Source organism: Typopeltis vanoorti, chromosome 10 (assembly GCF_054136105.1).
Source record: "Typopeltis vanoorti isolate ZY-2024b chromosome 10, IOZ_Tvanoo_1.0, whole genome shotgun sequence".
Lineage (NCBI taxonomy): Eukaryota > Metazoa > Arthropoda > Arachnida > Uropygi > Thelyphonidae > Typopeltis > Typopeltis vanoorti.
Window position 1 is genome coordinate 80586597 of NC_143558.1, and position 21161 is coordinate 80607757.

The 21161-nt window shown below is 37.2% G+C and overlaps 1 protein-coding gene across 1 annotated transcript in view; it reads left to right on the forward strand.

Annotated features, from left to right (window-relative positions):
- Window positions 1-21161, forward strand: part of LOC150102538 (RNA polymerase II-associated protein 1) — a 754864-nt gene that overhangs the window by 135753 nt on the left and 597950 nt on the right. The window contains exon 6 of the mRNA XM_090399226.1: window positions 5485-5631. Coding sequence (XP_090255352.1) covers window positions 5485-5631 — 147 coding nt within the window. The remainder of the gene's footprint in view (window positions 1-5484; window positions 5632-21161) is intronic.

The following is a 21161-nucleotide window of genomic DNA, read 5'->3' on the forward strand; positions in this document are numbered from 1 at the left end:
TATAAGTGAATGAAAGTCATCAAAAACTCAGGCGATCCTCCAGATCACTCTAAACTCAGCAAGTGAGAGTGACCCGAAGGATCATTTTACTCAGCAGTGGTTCCACCCGGTAACAGGCCCACCCTGCCCAGAGAGGAACCCTCAGTTGCGACTTCCCATTAGCAGGCTCATCCCCACCACTGATCAGAGCTATGAACTCAGTGGTGGCCCACAGGCAAAAATCTGCCCCCAAGCAGAGCCACTCATATCTCAACCCAGCAACCACTTCTGCATAAAAGTGCATCAGTGGGAGCCAGACCCAGAGGTGATACCAAGATTGAAGACTTTGCATTAATCTTGCTGAAGTCATATGGAAATATGACTTCTGCAGGTTAATGCAAGAGCAGAAGAGATATCAAGGTTGAAATAATGCAGAGTTCATAAAGATTGGTTGTGAAAATTATTCACACACAAACTTTGTTTGCCAATGAGGAGACCTCAATAAAGGTCAAAAATGGTCTCGGTAGTGGCCCTTCCATAGCATTATACATGTCCATAAGGATATGTGCATTGAATTATGGGATACTAAGGATACTTCTGATATGAAGTCATTAGCCTCTATATACGAATGGCCCAGTCATGAAGTTACTTCACGTGCAAACTTTGTTTGTTTACACTTGTATAAAAGATAAAACCAAGAATATAATTATAATTTCTTGTCATCTTTAATTTATACTATCACGAGGTGAAAGAACTTTCAACAAAAATATTTATATTTTTTATTCATCATCATCATAATCATCGTCAAATTCCTAACATGTACCCTCAAGGGGTGTACAGGATATGATAGTTCTACATGAAAAATTTACATCATTACTAACTTCCTATCTACAATTTTCCTCCAAATCAGTCTGTCACTTGTCAAGACTCCAATATTATCATTATCAGATCTTATATTTCTATCGTCTAAGGCATGTTGTACCGTATCAATCCACCTATATCTTGGTCTTCCTCTGGGTCGTTTTCTTGCCAACCTGACATAGAACACCTGTTTTGCTAATCTTTCCTCGCCCATTCTGTTTAAGTCACCATACCATCTGAGATTAGCTCTGCTAATGCATTCCTCGATGCCGACAATGTCAAGTTCTTTCCAAATATCCTCGTTTTTTAATATGATGTTGCCATTGATGCCATCTGTTCACGCCTCTAATCTTTCTCAGGACTCTCATATCTGCGGTCTCTAGTATTTGGTCAAGTGTTTTACTTCTGACCCAGCTCTCAGATCCATAAGTTAAAACTGATTTGAACATTGTCTTGTATACAGCTAATTCAGTGTTCCGACTAATTTCTCTCTTATTCCATATGAATTTATTCAATTGACTTCCTACCATACCAGCTTTGTTGATTCTGTTGTCTATTTCCATATTTAATTTAGCATCTTCACTAAAAATCGTGCCTAAGTAGCTGAAATGTTTTACTTGTTCCACAGGTTCCCCGTTCACAACACAGTTGACATTTTCAACAATTCTACCTATTTTTATTCTCTTTGTCTTTTTAAGGCTCACTTTCATACAATATCTATTACAACAGTTATTCAGTTTAGTCAGGGACTCTTGCAAACTTGCAGCAGATTTATTTAGAAGTATAACATTGTCCGCTTAAAGCAAAGAGCTGACGTTAACATCTCCAATTCTGATATCATGTTTAATACCACTTTCCTTCGTAATGTGATCCATATAGATAATGAATAACAGAGGTGATAATGTACATCCTCACACCAGATTTAACATTAAACCATCTTCCTGTACTTCCTCCAATTCTAACTGCTGACTTACAACTCAAATACAGACTAAGTATTGCTTGATATAAGGCCCCATTGACACCATATAACTGTCACGCGTATTGAATAGCTTCTCTCTCTCTTGGCACCTTGTTATATTCCCATGCTTTCTCAGCTATTTGTCATAAAGTGAAGATCTGATACTGACAGGCTCTATTTGTCCTGAATCCAGCTTGTTCTTCACTAAACTGTTCTTCCACAATTCTTCTCAACCATTTCTCAGGTATGCTTGCATAGATCTTACCAGGAACACTCGGTAGGGAAATACCTCTGTAATTCTCACATTCAGTTTTATTTCCCTTTATATATATGGGTACTATTGGAGCTCTACTCTAATCATCAGGAATTCATCCCTCTGTCCAGGCTTTCTGAACTATGCAGTGCAGCCATTGTAAGACTTTTATACCACCATATTTCAGCATTTCTGGTCGAATATCATCTACTCCTGCTGCCTTTCCACATTTCAAGCCTTTGATGGCTTTTTCTACTTCAAGTATGGATATGTATTCCTGACGGTATGCCTCTTATGTGTTTTTTACCACTGTGCTATCACTGTTTGTTTCATTTAGCAATTTTTCGAAGTAATTACTCCATACTTCAAGGATATCTTTTTCTCCTGCGTTCATGTAACCTTTAACTCCAACTCCTTTTACAGAACTCTTTCCTCCATTTCTAAGTTTCTTCAACATCCTCCAGAATATCTTACCACCTAGATATTTATTTTCTGTGTTCTTGCCAAAGTCCTCCCATGACTTTTGTTTAGCTAGTTTTACACAGTGTTTGTCTCTGTATTCTCTAAGAGCACAAGCTGACTTATTTGCCAGGAACTTTTGATATGCTTTCTTCTTTTCCTTCACTACCTCTTTAACTTCCTGTTTCCACCATGGAGTTCTAATTTTTCTATTCTTGCAGACAACCTCACCACATGCCTCTCTGGCTGAATCGATCAGGGTTTTCGTCAAGGCTTGCCACCGAATATCCAAGGTTTGGTTCCTGTTCTCAAAGTCTTTCATTTTTTCTTCAATAATCTTTGTGTATTTTAGTCTACAGTTCACATCTGAGAGCTGTTCAACTTTTATTCGCTTTAAAATTTTCTATATGTTCTTCTTTTCAATATTAAATTCAATTTTATCCTGCTCAAGACTAAATAGTGATTGCTTCTAATTGCAAATCCACTGTACATTCTTAAGTCCTTCACCAGGGAGAAAACATCACTATCAACAATAACATAGTCATTGAGACTTTTCTTATTCCTTGCCTCTTCTCTCCATGTGAATTTGGTCACATTTTTATTTTGGAAATGGTGTTAGTAATAACCAATCCATGAGCTGAGCAGAAATCCAAAAGTTACTTGCCATTATTAGTAGCTTTACTCTTTTCTCCAAATTTTCTCAAAATATTTTTGTGTCTCACAATCATTTCCTACTCTGCTATTTAGATCCCCAATAAGGACCAACTTTTCCTTTTTCATTGTGTCAGTTGCTTTTTCTAAAGCCTCAAAAAATTCCTCCACTTCTACCTTAGTAGAACCTTCTGTGGGACCATAGACACAAATAAGTCTCATTGTCCAGTTCCCCATTCTCATATTTGCCCACATTACTCTACTTGAGACTGACTGCCATTCAAGAAGATTAGCCTCGTATTTTGTGTTGAATACTATGGCTACTCCTTCTTTTCCTTGATTGTCATTGCCTGAATATAAAATTTTGTATTTATTGTTCAGAAAGATCTCACCAGTTTTTGTCTTTTTTGTTTCAGTCACCTCTATTATGTCAATCTGGTACTTATCTAATTCCTCAGCTAGCTCCATTTTTTTGCCATTCGGCTTCTTATGTTGATAGTACCGATCTTTAACTCTGGTGATGTTGAGTTGGGGGTGTGCTTTCAGATTTGTTCCAGTAGCTGACTTTTCGCTGTTCACCCTTGTTCCCTGGCGAAAACAACAGGGGCCTTGTTTATCTGGGCGACGCCCCAGCTGGCATAAAATTTTGTAATGTTGTACCATCATTTTCTATATTGGTTTAAGCCAATAAGAATACAATTTGGTCAGCTAAATCCCAAATTTCCAGCCCATCCTCGTTCATTCAGTATCCAGGCAGATACCCAACAGGGTGCACCATGAGAAGGTGAGGATTGGACATTAGGTCAGAAACCCTGGTCGGTTCTCCACATTCTTTTAAAGGCTATGGAGAGGTCTCCTCCTAGTTATACAGCTTTGACCGTTAGTCACCCCCATATTTTTTATTTCAGTCTTATAATGAAATACTTGTTGAAATAAATTCTTGCATGTTGTGCACATTTCTTTTAATTAATGAATTTTAGAACATTTAAACTACCTTTATTGTATTTAGAAGTCTCAGTTCTCTTAATTATTGATGATGTAATGTTTTGTTTTTAACAATAGGAGGGAATTATCATCTAGCAATATATATATATATATATATATCTATTATCAGACTTATGTACTAAAAATTCAGTGTAGAAATTAAATTCCATTCATTAAATTGATAGAACAGCTGTTGCATCAAGAGAGAGAGAGAAAGCAAATGCCGTCACATGTATACATTTTTATAGTTGACTGACTGCTGAGGTTTACAGGTTATTTTTGAATGTATTGTTACAGAATGCACATGTTTGGTTCACTGTGATGATTTCTGGCAAGTGACATTAGTTTATTAAGGTAACATTTGAAATATAAATGTTGTTAATTCTTGATTTTAGTTCTTATAATTTCATACTCTTGTAGTTCTTTCTTAATATTTTCTGTTATTTTTCCATTTTCATTGAAAACTGTGAACCTGAAGAGTGATATAGCCTCTCAAGTTGATCCTTCCTTTTTGAGGTGTGACCTATTTCCACAAAAGGTGCACTGGTGACTCAAGTGTGCATCAGTGAGCTACCTTCCTAGGAGGAGGAAATGTTGATTAGATTTGCAGGTTGCAGGTGACCATTATTACTCAGTGGAGTTTCACCTTGTTTATTTGGAGGAGATCTATAGTCCACCCTCTCCCCACCAATTTTAATGATTGTTGGCAGAGGAAAGGTTCCAGTTTCTCCCTCCCTGACTTTCTAATGTGAAAGATCCAGAACATCCCCAGTCTTTGAGAGTACAGCAGTACAACAGAGAGTAAGTTTATGGGACTCAATTGTGCAGCTTTGTAAAACTCTTAAAAAGCTGCATAATTTGGTGTGTCTATTTTGCTTGAATCAAAACCTTAGTTTCTAGGAGGGAAGAAAAAATCCCTTTCAACATGTATATGAGGCCAGCTAATTCACCCTCATTTGAAAAGCTCTTTAGAGATTCTTTCCATCCTAGATGGGATTCATACTTAGGCTTTTCCATCCAGAGGGCATCATAATAATCATTCATTAGGATGGGCAAAATTTTTAAGTGATTTAATTAATTTTTATGTTTATTAGAGTTTACTATATTTCAAAGCATCACCTGTTCAAAATGAAATATATGTATAAAATACATTTTATTTATTGTATGTGTGTGTACGTATATATTATTTGTATTTATTTTTTGTTTGTTTTCATGACTTTCATTAGATAAACATATGTTGCAATAAAATTTGTAGTGGTATACAATTATTGAAACGTATCTGATTCAAGAAATACTTCAGATTTTCTAATAATGTTTTTTTTTTTTTTTAATATATCAGGCAGTGCTATCGTTGATGGTAGTGGACTAGGCATCTCAAATGGCCACATGATAGCAAAAGAAATTCACAATAGCAATTTATCTAAACTTAAGTCAATGACAGAAGAAGAAATTCAGGAGCAACAACAAAAATTACTCTCTCAGTTAGGTAAAAACTGATATGTGACATTAAATTGAACTGTATTAATTACTGAATGAATAGGCATAATAATATAAAATAAGAATAGATGTTCATTGTAAAGAGCTTGCAGAGGACTGAAAAATTGTCATTGATAAATACCATTATGTTTGGATTAATCCTTTGATGAGTGAGTTAAAAATCTCATGTGATATGACATTTATATATATGGGGGGGGGGATTGGGAAGGTTGCTAAGCGATTGCTTTATTTCTCAACAAAAACTAAATTTTTCACTTGACTGTTTTTTTTTATAACTGTTAAATTCATACTTAGAGCATGTTAGTATGAGCATGGAACACGTCACTGTCTTTTGTAATATTAACAAAAGTGAACCATAAAAGTAATGTTCACTGTTGTAAAGACAACTAACAATCTAATGTGCTATACAAACTGCCAAAATATTTCAGCAAAGCTACATGGCAGCCATGTTGTGTTATTCAGTTCAGTCATGCTGAGCTGAAAATTACTATTTTCATTTACTGAATGCAAGTGCACATATTTTAAACTTGATCGATTCAGCAGAACAGGAAAGGTCACTATACCTTAGATTACAGGGCACTTTAACTTAATGTTTACAGTGATTATCTGCTGAAAACTAATAAATCTTAATATACACTAGTTTCCATAAATTAAGGAACAAAGAGAAAAATCACAATAGCTCAAAACTGTATGATGAATTTTTATGCAATTGTGAAAAGCAGTATGATAGAAGATATGAAAGAAACATCTACAAAAATTGTTTAATTCAGTAATAAATGGATACATGAAAATAATGGTCAAAAGCAAGAGGTCAAAATGAACTTGTCGGTATGATAACCCCTCACAGCAGTACAGTTCTCACATTGTATCATTCTGTTTATAATGGTGTCCAGGAGTTCAATTGGTAATAACAACCATTGCTCCTTCAAAGCTCCTAAGTCCCTCAAAGTTTTGGCAAAATCAATTGAGAGCAGTCACATATCTACATAGAGCATCCGAGATATGCTCATTAGGATTAAGGTCAGAAGACCTGACTGGTGCCGGTCCATATATAGGATAGCCTCTTCTTGAAGATATTGGTCTACAAGTTTCACTTGATGAGGACAAACATTATTGTCTTATAGGATAAACATCTCCATTGCACCACATATAGACAAGCATAGTGGTCAAGGACCTTGTCTCTATAAGTTACAGCATTCATGGTTACATTAAGAACTGCATACAGTTAGTGCATCCACTCAATGAGATGCCTTCCCAAACTATCACACTATCTCTACCATAAATATCCCTTTCATAGATATTAGAGGGATGATAATGTGTCCCTGGTTCTCTCCAGATCAAAGCACACTTGTTATTTGCTTTTTAGAGCAAATCAGGACTCAGTGAAGTCCTGAAAGATGGTGAAGGGATGAAGCATGAAGATAGTATCAGTATGTATGAGTAGATTTGTGGAAGAGCCCTGAAGAAACACCATTATCTGGTCTCTTTTTAAAGCATCCAGAAAGGGAAGTTTATCTTCTTTTTCCATCTGTAATGAGAATGGAGAAATTGTTGCAAGGAACAAAGCATGAAGATAGCATCTGGTATTAGTAGCTTATGGAAGACCTCTAAAGAAACACCATTTGTCTCTGTTTTAGATATCCATAAAATGAAGCTTACCTTCTTTTTCCAACTCTGATGTGAAATTTATATTAGAATGAAATGAATTAAGAGAGGGGAGAAACTGTTGCAAGGTGGAACAATCATGCTTCCAAATTATGAATATATCATCTATGTACCTTTGCCAAACTACCCCCCCATAGGGGCACCTCTTTGTAGTGGAGGGGACCTCCCAATGATGGTATTGGCTCTTTTCATTCTTCCTCTTTTTCTTTACTTTACTTTTCTTTTCATATTTTTGCTCTAATTCTCCTGAATCTTTTTTACCATCCTTTTGTCCAGACCATCATCATCACTGGGATCCAACACTACCATCATGTTTGCTGTGTGGTGCAACCCATAGACATCCAGAAAGAGGAATCCTGATTGTCTTGCACTATTTTAGCCTCTGCTTCGGCAAGATGACCCATCTTGCCGAATGACCCATCTGAATGATCATGGCTGGGCCTGGATGGCCCAGCCATGATCATTCAGTTAGTGAACTTGTCTGCAAGGGTCAACAGTGTTGCAGTAAGTCTATCACCCTATGGTCTGGGATTGGGATCCAAGGCTTGCTGTTGTGCTGGTATAATGTATGGGATAGCCCTGGTGTTCCACTCCTGAGCGCAGTCATTGCTTGCTGGTCAGCAGGCATCTATGTGTTGCTTCGTGGTGGGTGGAGGAGCTCTGGCAGTGAACCAAAAACTCCTTGAGCATGAATTCTTCATCGTAAAACATTTTAGAAGCCTTAACACACTCCCAACCAATTATTGATGCTGTAGATACAGCATTTGGTAACAGAAGTAAGAAACAAAAGATATATGACACTAGTATAAATGTACCAGTGTTTTTCATCCATGCAGCAGGTGAAAAGCCAATAAGGAAAATGTCATCCTTCTTTATTCAGAAGGGTTTAGAAGGACTGGAAGGACCTCCCAAAACTGTTAAGAAATTACATTCTGGTTATATCCTTGTGGAAACATCTTGTCAGCAACATTCCAAGAAACTGCTGAGAGCAACATCAATGGGTGGAATACCAATCCCAGTAACACCTCATAAAGTCCTCAACCCCTGTAGAGGAGTGATATCAGAATGGGATCTCCTTGGTGTTCCTGATGAGAAATATGTTTAGAGCTTAAACATCAGGGAGTGACAGGTGCGAGGTGCATCCTGATACACCAAGTTCCAACCAGGAACATTGCTCTTACTTTTGATAACCTAAGTCTCCAACATCTGTAAAAGCACTGCATTTCAACTTTCCTGTTAGAGTGTACATACCTATTCCACTAAGATGCTTTAAATGTCAGAAATATGGTCATATCCAAAATGCCTGTCGTGGCTCTACCACTTGCGCCTGATGTGGTAGTAAAGAGCATGATAACAAATCTTGCTCTGCAAAAGAGCTAAATGTGTCACCTGTCAGGGAGATCATCCAGCTTATTCTAGGGCATGTCAGAGTGTAAAGATGAAAAAGAAATAAAAAAATTAAAACAGAAAAAAAAACATATCATATCAGAATTCAAAAAGAAAGCTAGCCACCACGGGGTGCTTAAGGGTCAAAGCTGTATAACTGAGAGGAGACCTCCACATCGCCTTTAAAGGAATGTGGAGAACCGACCAGGGCTTCTGACCTAATGTCCAATCCTCACCTTCTCGTGGTGCACCCTGTTGGTTATCTACTTTGATACTGAACGAACGAGGATGGGCTGGCAATTTGGGATTTAGCCAACCAAATTGTATTTTTATTGGTTAAACCAAAATAAAAAATGATGGTACAACATGACAAAATTTCATGCCGGCTGGGGCGTCGCCCGGTTAAACAAGGCCCCCGTTGTTTTTGCCAGGAAACCAGGGCGAACAGCGAAAAGTCAGCTACTGGAACAAATCTGAAAACAAACCCCAACTCAACATCACCAGAGTTAAAGATCGGTACTATGAACGTAAGAAGCCTGAATGGCAAAGAAATGGAGCTAGCTGAGGAATTAGATAAGTACCAGATCGACATAATAGGGGTGACTGAAACAAAAAAGACCAAAACTGGTGAGATCTTTCTGAGCAATAAATACAACATGTTATATTCAGGCAATGACAATCAAGGAAAAGAAGGAGTAGCCATAGTATTCAACACAAAATACGAGGCTAATCTTCTTGAATGGCAGTCAGTCTCAAGTAGAGTAATGTGGGCAAATATGAGAATGGGGAACTGGACAATGAGACTTATTTGTGCCTATGGTCCCACAGAAGGTTCTCCTAAGGTAGAAGTGGAGGAATTTTTTGAGGCTTTAGAAAAAGCAACTCATACAATGAAAAAGGAAAAGTTGGTCCTTGTTGGGAATCTAAATAGTAGAGTAGGAAATGATTGTGAGACATACAAAAATATTTTGGGAAAATTTGGAGAAAAGAGCAAAGCTAATAATAATGGCAAATATCTGTTGGATTTCTGCTCAGAACATGGACTGGTTATTACTAACACCATGTTCCAACATAAAAATGTGCACAAATTCACATGGAGAGAAGAGACTAGAAATAAGAAAAGTCTCATTGACTATGTTATTGTTGATAGTGATGTTTTCTCCCTGGTGCAGGACACCAGAGTGTACAGAGGATTTGAAATTGGAAGTGGTCACTATTTAGTCTTGAGCAGGATAAAATTGAATTTCATCATCATCATCATCATCAAATTCCTGCCATGTACCCTCAAGGGGTGTACAGGATATGACAGTACTACATGAAAAAATTACATCATTACTAACTTCCTATCTACAATTTTCCTCCAAATCAGTCTGTTACTTGTCAAGACTCCAACATTATCAGATCTTATATTTCTATCATCTAAGGCACTTTGTACCGTATCAATCCACCTATATCTTGATCTTCCCTCTGGGTCGTTTTCCTGCCAACCTGGCAGAGAACACTTGTTTTGCTAATCTTTCCTCTCCCATTCTATTTAAGTGACCATACCATCTGAGATTAGCTCTGCTAACGCATTCCTAGATGCTGACAATGTCAAGTTCTTTCCTAATATCCTCATTTTTAATATGATATTGCCATTGATGCCATCTGTTCACGCCTCTAATCTTTCTCAGAACTCTCATATCTGCAGTCTCTAGTCTTTGGTCAAGTGTTTTACTTCTGACCCAGCTCTCAGATCCATAAGTTAAAATTGGTTTGAACACAGTCTTGTATACAGCTAATTTAGTGTTCTGACTAATTTCTTTCTTATTCCATATGAATTTATTCAATTGACTTCCCACGATACCAGCTTTGCTGATTCTGTTGTCTATTTCTATATTTAGTTTACCATCTTCAGTAAAAATTGTGCCTAAGTAGCTGAAATGTTTTACTTGTTCCACAGGTTCTCCATTCACAACACAGTTGACATTTTCAATGATTCTGCCTAGTTTCATTGTCTTTGTCTTTTTATTGCTGACCTTCATACCATATCTATTACAACAGCTATTCAATTTAGTCAGAGAATCTTGCAGACTTGTAGCGGATTTATTTAGAAGTATAACATCATCCGCATAAAGCAAAGAGCTGACATTAACATCTCTAATTTTGATATCAGGTTTAATACCACATTCCTTCATAATGTGATCCATATAGATAACGAATAACAGAGGAGATAATGTACATCCTTGTCTCACACCAGATTTAACATTAAACCATCTTCCTGTACTTCCTTCAATTCTAACTGCTGACTCACAACTCAAATAAAGACTAAGAATTGCTTGATATAATGCCCCATTGACACCATATAACTGCAGCGTATTGAATAGCTTCTCTCTTGGCACCTTGTCATATGCCTTTTCCAAATCGACAAAACTTAAATACAGATCTTTGTTATATTCCCATGCTTTCTCGACTATTTGTCGTAAAGTGAAGATCTGATCCTGACAGCCTCTATTTGGCCTGAATCCAGCTTGTTCTTCATCAAGCTTTTCTTCCACAATTCTTCTCAACCGTTTCTCAAGTATACTTGCATAGATCTTGCCAGGAAGACTCAGTAGGGAAATACCTCTGTAATTCTCACATTCAGTTTTTTTTCCCTTTTTATATATGGGTACTATGAGTGCTCTACTCCAATCATCGGGAATTCGTCCCTCTGTCCAGGCTTTCTGAACTATGCAGTGCAGCCACTGTAAGACTCTTATACCACCATACTTCAGCATTTCTGGTCGAATATCATCTACTCCTGCTGCCTTTCCACATTTCAAGCCTTTGATGGCTTTTTCTACTTCAAGTGTGGATATGTATTCCTGACTGCATGCCTGGTCAGTGTTTTTTATCACTGTGCTGTCATCACTGCTTGTTTCATTTAGCAGTTTTTCAAAGTAATTACTCCATACTTCAAGGATATCTTTTTCTCCTGTTTTCATTTCACCTTTATCATCTCTAATTCCTTTTACAGCACTCTTTCCTCCATTCCTAAGCTTCTTCAACAACCTCCAGAATATTTTGCCACCTTCTTGATATTTATTTTCTATATTCTTGCCAAAGTCCTCCCATGACTTTTGTTTTAGCTAGTTTTACACACTGTTTAGCTTTTTTACATTTGTCTCTGTATTCTGTAAGAGTAAAAGCTGACTTATTTGCCAGGAACTTTTGATATGCTTTCTTCTTTTCCTTCACTGCCTCTTTAACTTCCTGTGTCCACCAGGGAGTTCTGATTTTTTTATCCTTGCACACAACCTCACCACATGCCTCTCTGGCAGAATCAATCAATGTTTCCTTCAGAGTTTACCACTGAATCTCCAAGGTTTGATTCCTGTTCACAAACTCTTTCATTTTCTTTTCAATAATATTTCTGTATTTTATTCTACAGTTTACATCTGAGAGCTGCTCAACTTTTATTCACTTTAAAACTTTCTTACGTGTTATTCTTTTCAATATGAAATTCAATTTTATCCTGCTCAAGACTAAATAGTGATCACTTCCAATTTCAAATCCTCTGTACACTCTGGTGTCCTGCACCAGGGAGAAAACGTCACTATCAACAATAACATAGTCAATGAGACTTTTCTTATTCCTAGCCTCTTTTCTCCATGTGAATTTGTGCACATTTTTATGTTGGAACATGGTGTTAGTAATAACCAGTCCATGTCCTGAGCAGAAATCCAACAGGTATTTGCCATTATTATTAGCTTTGCTCTTTTCTCCAAATTTTCCCAAAATATTTTTGTATGTCTCACAATCATTTCCTACTCTACTATTTAGATCCCCAACAAGGACCAACTTTTTCTTTTTCATTGTGTCAGTTGCTTTTTCTAAAGCCTCAAAAAATTCCTCCACTTCTACCTTAGTAGAACCTTCTGTGGGACCATAGGCACAAATAAGTCTCATTGTCCAGTTCCCCATTCTCATATTTGCCCACATTACTCTACTTGAGACTGACTGCCATTCAAGAAGATTAGCCTCGTATTTTGTGTTGAATACTATGGCTACTCCTTCTTTTCCTTGATTGTCATTGCCTGAATATAACATTTTGTATTTATTGCTCAGAAAGATCTCACCAGTTTTGGTCTTTTTTGTTTCAGTCACCCCTATTATGTCGATCTGGTACTTATCTAATTCCTCAGCTAGCTCCATTTCTTTGCCATTCAGGCTTCTTACGTTCATAGTACCGATCTTTAACTCTGGTGATGTTGAGTTGGGGTTTGTTTTCAGATTTGTTCCAGTAGCTGACTTTTCGCTGTTCGCCCTGGTTCCCTGGCGAAAACAACGGGGGCCTTGTTTAACCGGGCGACGCCCCAGCCGGCATGAAATTTTGTCATGTTGTACCATCATTTTTTATTTTGGTTTAATCAATAAGAATACAATTTGGTCGGCTAAATCCCAAATTGCCAGCCCATCCTCGTTCGTTCAGTATCAAAGTAGATACCCAACGGGGTGCACCACGAGAAGGTGAGGATTGGACATTAGGTCAGAAGCCCTGGTCGGTTCTCCGCATTCCTTTAAAGGCTATGTGGTGGTCTCCTCTCAGTTTACAGCTTTGACCCTTAAGCACCCCATTTTCATATTGAAAAGAATAACATGTAAGAAAGTTTTAAAGCGAATAAAAGTTGAGCAGCTCTCAGATGTGAACTGTAGACTAAAATACAGAAATATTATTGAAAAGAAAATGAAAGAGTTTGAGAACAGGAATCAAACCTTGGAGATTCAGTGGCAAACTCTGAAGGAAACATTGATTGATTCTGCCAGAGAGGCATGTGGTGAGGTTGTGTGCAAGGATAAAAGAATCAGAACTCCCTGGTGGACACAGGAAGTTAAAGAGGCAAGGAAGGAAAAGAAGAAAGCATATCAAAAGTTCCTGGCAAATAAGTCAGCTTTTACTCTTACAGAATACAGAGACAAATGTAAGAAAGCTAAACAGTGTGTAAAACTAGCTAAACAAAAGTCATGGGAGGACTTTGCAAGAATATAGAAAATAAATATCAAGAAGGTGGCAAAATATTCTGGAGGTTGTTGAAGAAGCTTAGGAATGGAGGAAAGAGTGCTGTAAAAGGAATTAGAGATGATAAAGGTGAAATGAAAACAGGAGAAAAAGATATCCTTGAAGTATGGAGTAATTACTTTGAAAAACTGCTAAATGAAACAAGCAGTGATAGCACAGTGGTAAAAAACACTGACCAGGCATGCAGTCAGGAATACATATCCATACTTGAAGTAGAAAAAGCCATCAAAGGCTTGAAATGTGGAAAGGCAGCAGGAGTAGATGATATTCGACCAGAAATGCTGAAGTATGGTGGTATAAGAGTCTTACAGTGGCTGCACTGCATAATAGAGAAAGCCTGGACAGAGGGACGAATTCCCGATGATTGGAGTAGAGCTCTCATAGTACCCATATATAAAAAGGGAAATAAAACTGAATGTGAGAATTACAGAGGTATTTCCCTACTGAGTGTTCCTGGCAAGATCTATGCAAGTATACTTGAGAAACGGTTGAGAAGAATTGTGGAAGAAAAGCTTGGTGAAGAACATGCTGGATTCAGGCCAAATAGAGGCTGTCAGGATCAGATCTTCACTTTACGACAAATAGTCAAGAAAGCATGGGAATATAACAAAGATCTGTATTTAAGTTTTGTCGATTTGGAAAAGGCATATGACAAGGTGCCAAGAGAGAAGCTATTCAATACACTGCAGTTATATGGTGTCAATGGGGCATTATATTAAGCAATACTTAGTCTTTATTTGAGTTGTGAGTCAGCAGTTAGAATTGAAGGAAGTACAGGAAGATGGTTTAATGTTAAATCTGGTGTGAGACAAGGATGTACATTATCCCCTCTGTTATTCATTATCTATATGGATCACATTATGAAGGAATGTGGTATTATACCTGATATCAAAATTGGAGATGTTAATGTCAGCTCTTTGCTTTATGCGGATGATGTTATACTTCTAAATAAATCCGCTACAAGTCTGCAAGATTCGCTGACTAAATTGAATAGCTGTTGTAATAGATATGGTATGAAGGTCAGCAATAAAAAGACAAAGACAATGAAAATAGGCAGAATCATTGAAAATGTCAACTGTGTTGTGAATGGAGAACCTGTGGAACAAGTAAAACATTTCAGCTACTTAGGCATAATTTTTACTGAAGATGGTAAACTAAATATAGAAATAGACAATAGAATCAGCAAAGCTGGTATCGTGGGAAGTCAATTGAATAAATTCATATGGAATAAGAACGAAATTAGTCGGAACACTAAATTAGCTGTATGCAAGACTGTGTTCAAACCAATTTTAACTTATGGATCTGAGAGCTGGGTCAGAAGTAAAAAACTTGACCAAATACTAGAGACCGCAGATATGAGAGTCCTGAGAAAGATTAGAGGCGTGAACAGATGGCATCAATGGCAATATCATATTAAAAATGAGGATATTAGGAAAGAACTTGACATTGTCAGCATCCAGGAATGCGTTAGCAGAGCTAATCTCAGATGGTATGGTCACTTAAATAGAATGGGAGAGGAAAGATTAGCAAAACAAGTGTTCTCTGCCAGGTTGGCAGGAAAACGACCCAGAGAAAGACCAAGATATAGGTGGATTGATACGGTACAAAGTGCCTTAGACGATAGAAATATAAGATCTGATAATGTTGGAGTCTTGACAAGTAACAGACTGATTTGGAGGAAAATTGTAGATAGGAAGTTAGTAATGATGTAATTTTTTCATGTAGTACTGTCATATCCTGTACACCCCTTGAGGGTACATGCAGGAATTTGATGATGATGATGATGATGAGCTAGCCACCACACCTGCTTTGAGATACTTGTATGTTGAAAAGATAACAATTAAGAAAATGTCAACAGCAACCCAGACTTATATGTCTCTTCCACCATCTGATAATTTCACTATTCCTGAACTTTATGATTGCAACTGCTTCTCTGTTGTGTGCATCAATCACATGACCTACAGTCTCACTCTGGAGACAACTCCAAAAATGGTTCCATTCGATGAGAACCCACTTGTCAAAAAATTATGGCAAAGATATAAAAATATCTCCTAAAGATTAACCACAAGATAATACCCCTACAGAAAAAATGGATACTTCAGTATCCACTAAAAATAAATTAAACTTGCCAACTGACCCTGACACATCAGATGTATAGAATATTTTACCAGAGGAATAGATGGACACTTAATGTCTATACTTCCCAAAAACATTTGATAAATATAAACCTGACAAAGGTGAGCCCTCAATCTCCTGAAAACAAGACAAGTCTATAAAGCCAAAACATCATCATCATCATCAAATTCCTGACATGTACCCTCAAGGGGTGTACTGGATATGATAGTACTACATGAAAAATTTACATCATTACTAACTTTCTATCTACAATTTTCCTCCAAATCAGTCTGTTGCTTGTCAAAACTCCAACATTATCAGATCTTATATTTCTGTAGTCTAAGGCACTTTGTACCGTATCAATCCACCTATACCTTGGTCTTCCTCTGGGTCGTTTTCCTGCCAGCCTGGCAGAGAACACTTGTTTCGCTAATCTTTCCTCACCCATTCTGTTTAAGTGACCATACCAGCTGAGATTACCTCTGTTAACGCATGCCTGGATGCTGACAATGTCAAATTCTTTCCTAATAGCATCATTTTTTATATGATATTGCCATTGATGCCATCTGTTCACGCCTCTAATCTTTCTTAGGATTCTCTTATCTGCGGTCTCTAGTCTTTGGTCAAGTGTTTTACTTCTGACCCAGCTCTCACATCCATAAGTTAAAATTGGTTTGAACACTGTCTTGTATACAGCTAATTTAGTGTTCCGACTAATTTCGCTCTTATTCCATATGAATTATTTAGTTGACTTCCTACCATACCAGCTTTGTTGATTCTATTGTCTATTTCCATATTTAATTTACCATCTTTAGTAAAAATCTTGCCTAAGTAGCTGAAATGTTCTACTTGTTCCACAGGTTCCCCATTCAAAAGACAGTTGACATTTTCAATGATTCTGCCTATTTTCATTGTCTTTGTCTTTTTATTGCTGACCTTCATACCATATCTATTACAACCAATTTAGTCAGAGAATCTTGCAGACTTGGAGCGGATTTATTTAGAAGTATAACATCATCTGCATTAAGCAAAGAGCTGACATTAATATCTCCAATTTCGATATCATTTTTAATACCACTTCTCTTCATAATGTGATCCATATAGATAATGAATAACAGAGGGGATAATGTACATCCTTGTCTCACACCAGATTTAACATTAAACCATCTTCCTGTACTTCCTTCAATTCTAAATGTTGAATTACAACTCAAATACAAAGCCCAATTGACACCATATAACTGCAGCGTATTGAATAGCTTCTCTCTTGGCACCTTGTCATATGCCTTTTCCAAATCGACAAAACTTAAATACAGAACTTTGTTATATTCCCATGCTTTCTCGACTATTTGTCGTTAAGTGAAGATCTGATCCTGACAGCCTCTGTTTGGCTTAAATCCAGCTTGCTCTTCACCAAGCTTTTCTTCCACAATTCTTCTCAGCCGTTTCTCAAGTATACTAGCATAAATCTTACCAGGAACACTCAGTAGGGAAATACCTCTGTAATTCTCACATTTAATTTTAATTCCCTTTTTATATATGGGTACTATTAGAGCTCTACTCCAATCATCAGGAATTCGTCCCTCTGTCCAGGCTTTCTGAACTATGCAGTACAGCCACTGTAAGACTTTTATACCACCATACTTCAGCATTTCTGGTCGAATATCATCTACTCCTGCTGCTGCCTTTCCACATTATAATATGTATTCCTTGAAATATGGATATGTATTCCTGACTGTATGCCTGTTGAGTGTTTTTTACCACTGTGCTATCACTGCTTGTTTCATTTAGCAATTTTTCGAAGTAATTACTCCATACTTCAAGGATATCTTTCTCTCCAGTTTTCATGTCACCTTTACCATCTCTAACTTTTACAGCACTCTTTCCTCCATTTCTAAGCTTCTTCAACAACCTCGAGAATATCTTTCCACTTTCTTGATATTTGTTTTCTATGTTCTTGTCAAAGTCCTCCCATGACTTTTGTTTTGCTAGTTTTACACGGTGTTTCACTTTCTTACGTTTGTCTCTGTGTTCTCTAAGAGCACAAGCTGACTTATTTACCAGGAACTTTTGATATGCTTTCTTCTTTTCCTTTACTGTCTCTTTAACTTCCTGTGTTCACCATGGAATTCTAATTTTTCTATCCTTGCAGACAACCTCACCACATGCCTCTTTGGCTGAATCAATCGGGTTTTTCTTCAAGGCTTACCACTGAATCTCCAAGGTTTGGTTCTTCTTCTTAAACTCTTTCAATTTTTCTTCAATAATCTTTGTGTACTTTAGTCTACAGTTCACATCTGAGAGCTGCTCAACTTTTATTCGCTTTAAAATTTTCTATATGTTCTTCTTTTCAATATTAAATTCCATTTTATCCTGCTCAAGACTAAATTGTGATCACTTCTAATTTCAAATCCTCTCTACATTCTGGTGTCCTTCACCAGGGAGAAAACATCACTATCAACAATAACATAGTCAATAAGACTTTTCTTATTCCATGCCTCTTCTCTTCATGTGAATTTGTTCACATATTTATTTTGGAACATGGTGTTAATAATAACCAGTTCATGAGCTGAGCAGAAATCCAACAGGTATTTGCCATTATTATTGGCTTTGCTCTTTTCTCCAAATTTCCCCAAAATATTTTTTGTATGTCTGACAATCATTTACTACTCTGCTATCTAATTTAGATCCCCAACAAGGACCAACTTTTCCTTTTTCATTGTGTCAGTTGCTTTCTCTAAAGCATCAAAAAATTCCTCCACTTCTACCTTTGTAGAACCTTCTATGGAACTGTAGGCACTAATAAGTCTCATTGTTCCAGTTCCCCATTCTCATATTTGCCCGCATCATTCTACTTGAGACTGCCTGCCATTCAAGAAGATTAGCCTCGTATTTAGCGTTGAATACTATGGCTACCCCTTCTTTTCCTTGATCGTCATTGCCTGAATATAATATTTTGTATTTATTGCTCATAAAGATCGAACCAGTTTTTGTTTTTTTTGTTTCAGTCATCCCTATTATGTCGATCTGGTACTTATCTAATTCCTCAACCTGCTCCATTTCTTTGCAATTCAAGCTTCTTATGTTGATAGTACTGATCTTTAACTCTGGTAATGTTGAGTTGGGATGTACTTTCAGATTTGTTTCAGTAGCTGACTTTTCGCTGTTCGCCCTGTTCCCTGGCGAAAACAACGGGGGCCTTTTTTAACTGGGCGATGCCCCAGCTGGCATGAAATTTTGTCATGTTGTATTATCATTTTGTATATTGATATAAGCGAATTAGAATACAATTTGGTCGGCTAAATCCCAAATCGCTAGCCCATCCTCGTTCGTTCAGTATCCAGGTAGATACCTAACAGGGTGCACCACGAGAAGGTGAAGATTGGACATTAGGTCAGATGCCCAGGTCGGTTCTCTGCATTTCTTTGAAGGCTATGTGGAGGTCTCCTCTCAGTTATACTGCTTTGACCCTTAAGCACCCCTAAAGCCAAAACAATAGGAAAATTTTTATGATGGAACATGGGTTTTGTCAGAATATCGATGATATCAAGATTTTATTGCAGAATCACAAACCTTTCTGTTTCTGTCTACAGAAACATACTTAAGACCCAATGAGAATCCTAACTTAAGGAATTTTACTCTTGTACGCATTTACAGAGCTGAAGGTGGTTCAGCTCAATGGAGGAGTAGCTTGCCTAGTGGGCAGTCTGTCCTTTCCGTCATGTCCAACTTTATATTGCTCTTGAAACACTAGCAATTTGCCTATTCATTTGATTTCTTATTACAGTATGTTCGTATGTTCACTTTATTTACTGCTGAGTGTTGAGTTAAATGAAATTGATCTTGATAGTCTTATCTTGCAACTGCCTGAACCCATACTTTTTATGGGTGACTCTAATGGTCACAATACTCTGAGGTATTGTGACCATTACAAATGTCTGATGACATTTTGAAGTCAAATCATTGACAATAATGGCCTTTTTCTTTTGAATAATAGACTCAATACTTTCTTCTATATGCCTACCTGCTCATATTCTGCAATTGATCTTACAATCTGCTCACCTTTCCATTCTTCCACTGCTCATGTGGTACCTCGAAGAGAACATATATGGAAGCAATCACTTGCCTGTTCTTTGCACAATTTCTTCACAGGAACCATGTTCCCCTACCTGAATGCCCGTATGGAAAATAGACTGAACTGACTGGAACACTTTTTCCCATCTTGTAAAATTTAATTCTGTTACCGTCAGTCAAACACTTATCAATAAAGCAGTAAAGGATGTAACAGACTGCTTTGTCTGGGCAGCAACAGCCTCCATTCCAAGAACATCATCTTGATTTCCACTCTCTCCAAAGCCTTGGTGGAACACAGAATGCCAGACAAAAAAAAAAAAAAAAAAAAAAAGATCACCACAGAGCATGGGATATACCACATCACTTGGCCTGTTATTTGAGATGCCAGAGTCAAAAACAATCTTGGATCCAATTTACCTCATCAATTAATCAATTCACCAGTGCAAAAATTGCAAAGGGTAAAATGTGGAAAATGAAAGGTAGATATAGAACACGCTGTTTGCCTACCTTAGACCATAATAGAACTGCCATTGCTCCCAAAATTATTGCCAGAATTTCATCAACAGCTTCATATCCTCGTGAATTTTTAATACTGAAAGAGCAGAAACAGAGGCCAAATTTTCTACCAGAAAGCTGAGCCAAACAATCTACCATTTTGTTAATGATGAATTATAAAGAGCTCTTTTACTATCTCACTCTAGTGCAGTAGGGCCTGATGACATTATGAAATGATAAAACATCCACCACTTCTATGCATCTCCTTCTCTTTATATACAATAGAATACTTTCAGAGGAAGAGTTTCCAGATTCTTTGCATAAGTCGGTTCTTATTGCTACCCAAAACCAGGAAATGATATAACACAAGCAAATAATTATCAAACTATTGCTCTGACCAGATGTCTTTGTAAGATATTAGAGAAAATGGTTAATGCCAGCCTTCTCTAGTATTTAGAAAGTAACAATCTTCTCTCCAGTGGACAGTGCAGCTTCTGCAGACATCAACTTTAGACCATTTGGTTCATTTAGAAACTTGTATAAGAGATGCATTTCTGAAGCAAGAACATTTGGTTTCAGTTTACTTTGACATAGAAAAAGTTATGACCCAGCCTGGAGATATGGCATACTAAAAGACCTCTATAACCTAGGTCTCAGAAGACAACCATCCTGCATTTATTAAAAACTTTCTGTCCAGGCACACTTTCCAAGCTAGAGTGGGAAGTAAGTATGCTGTCTTGGACATA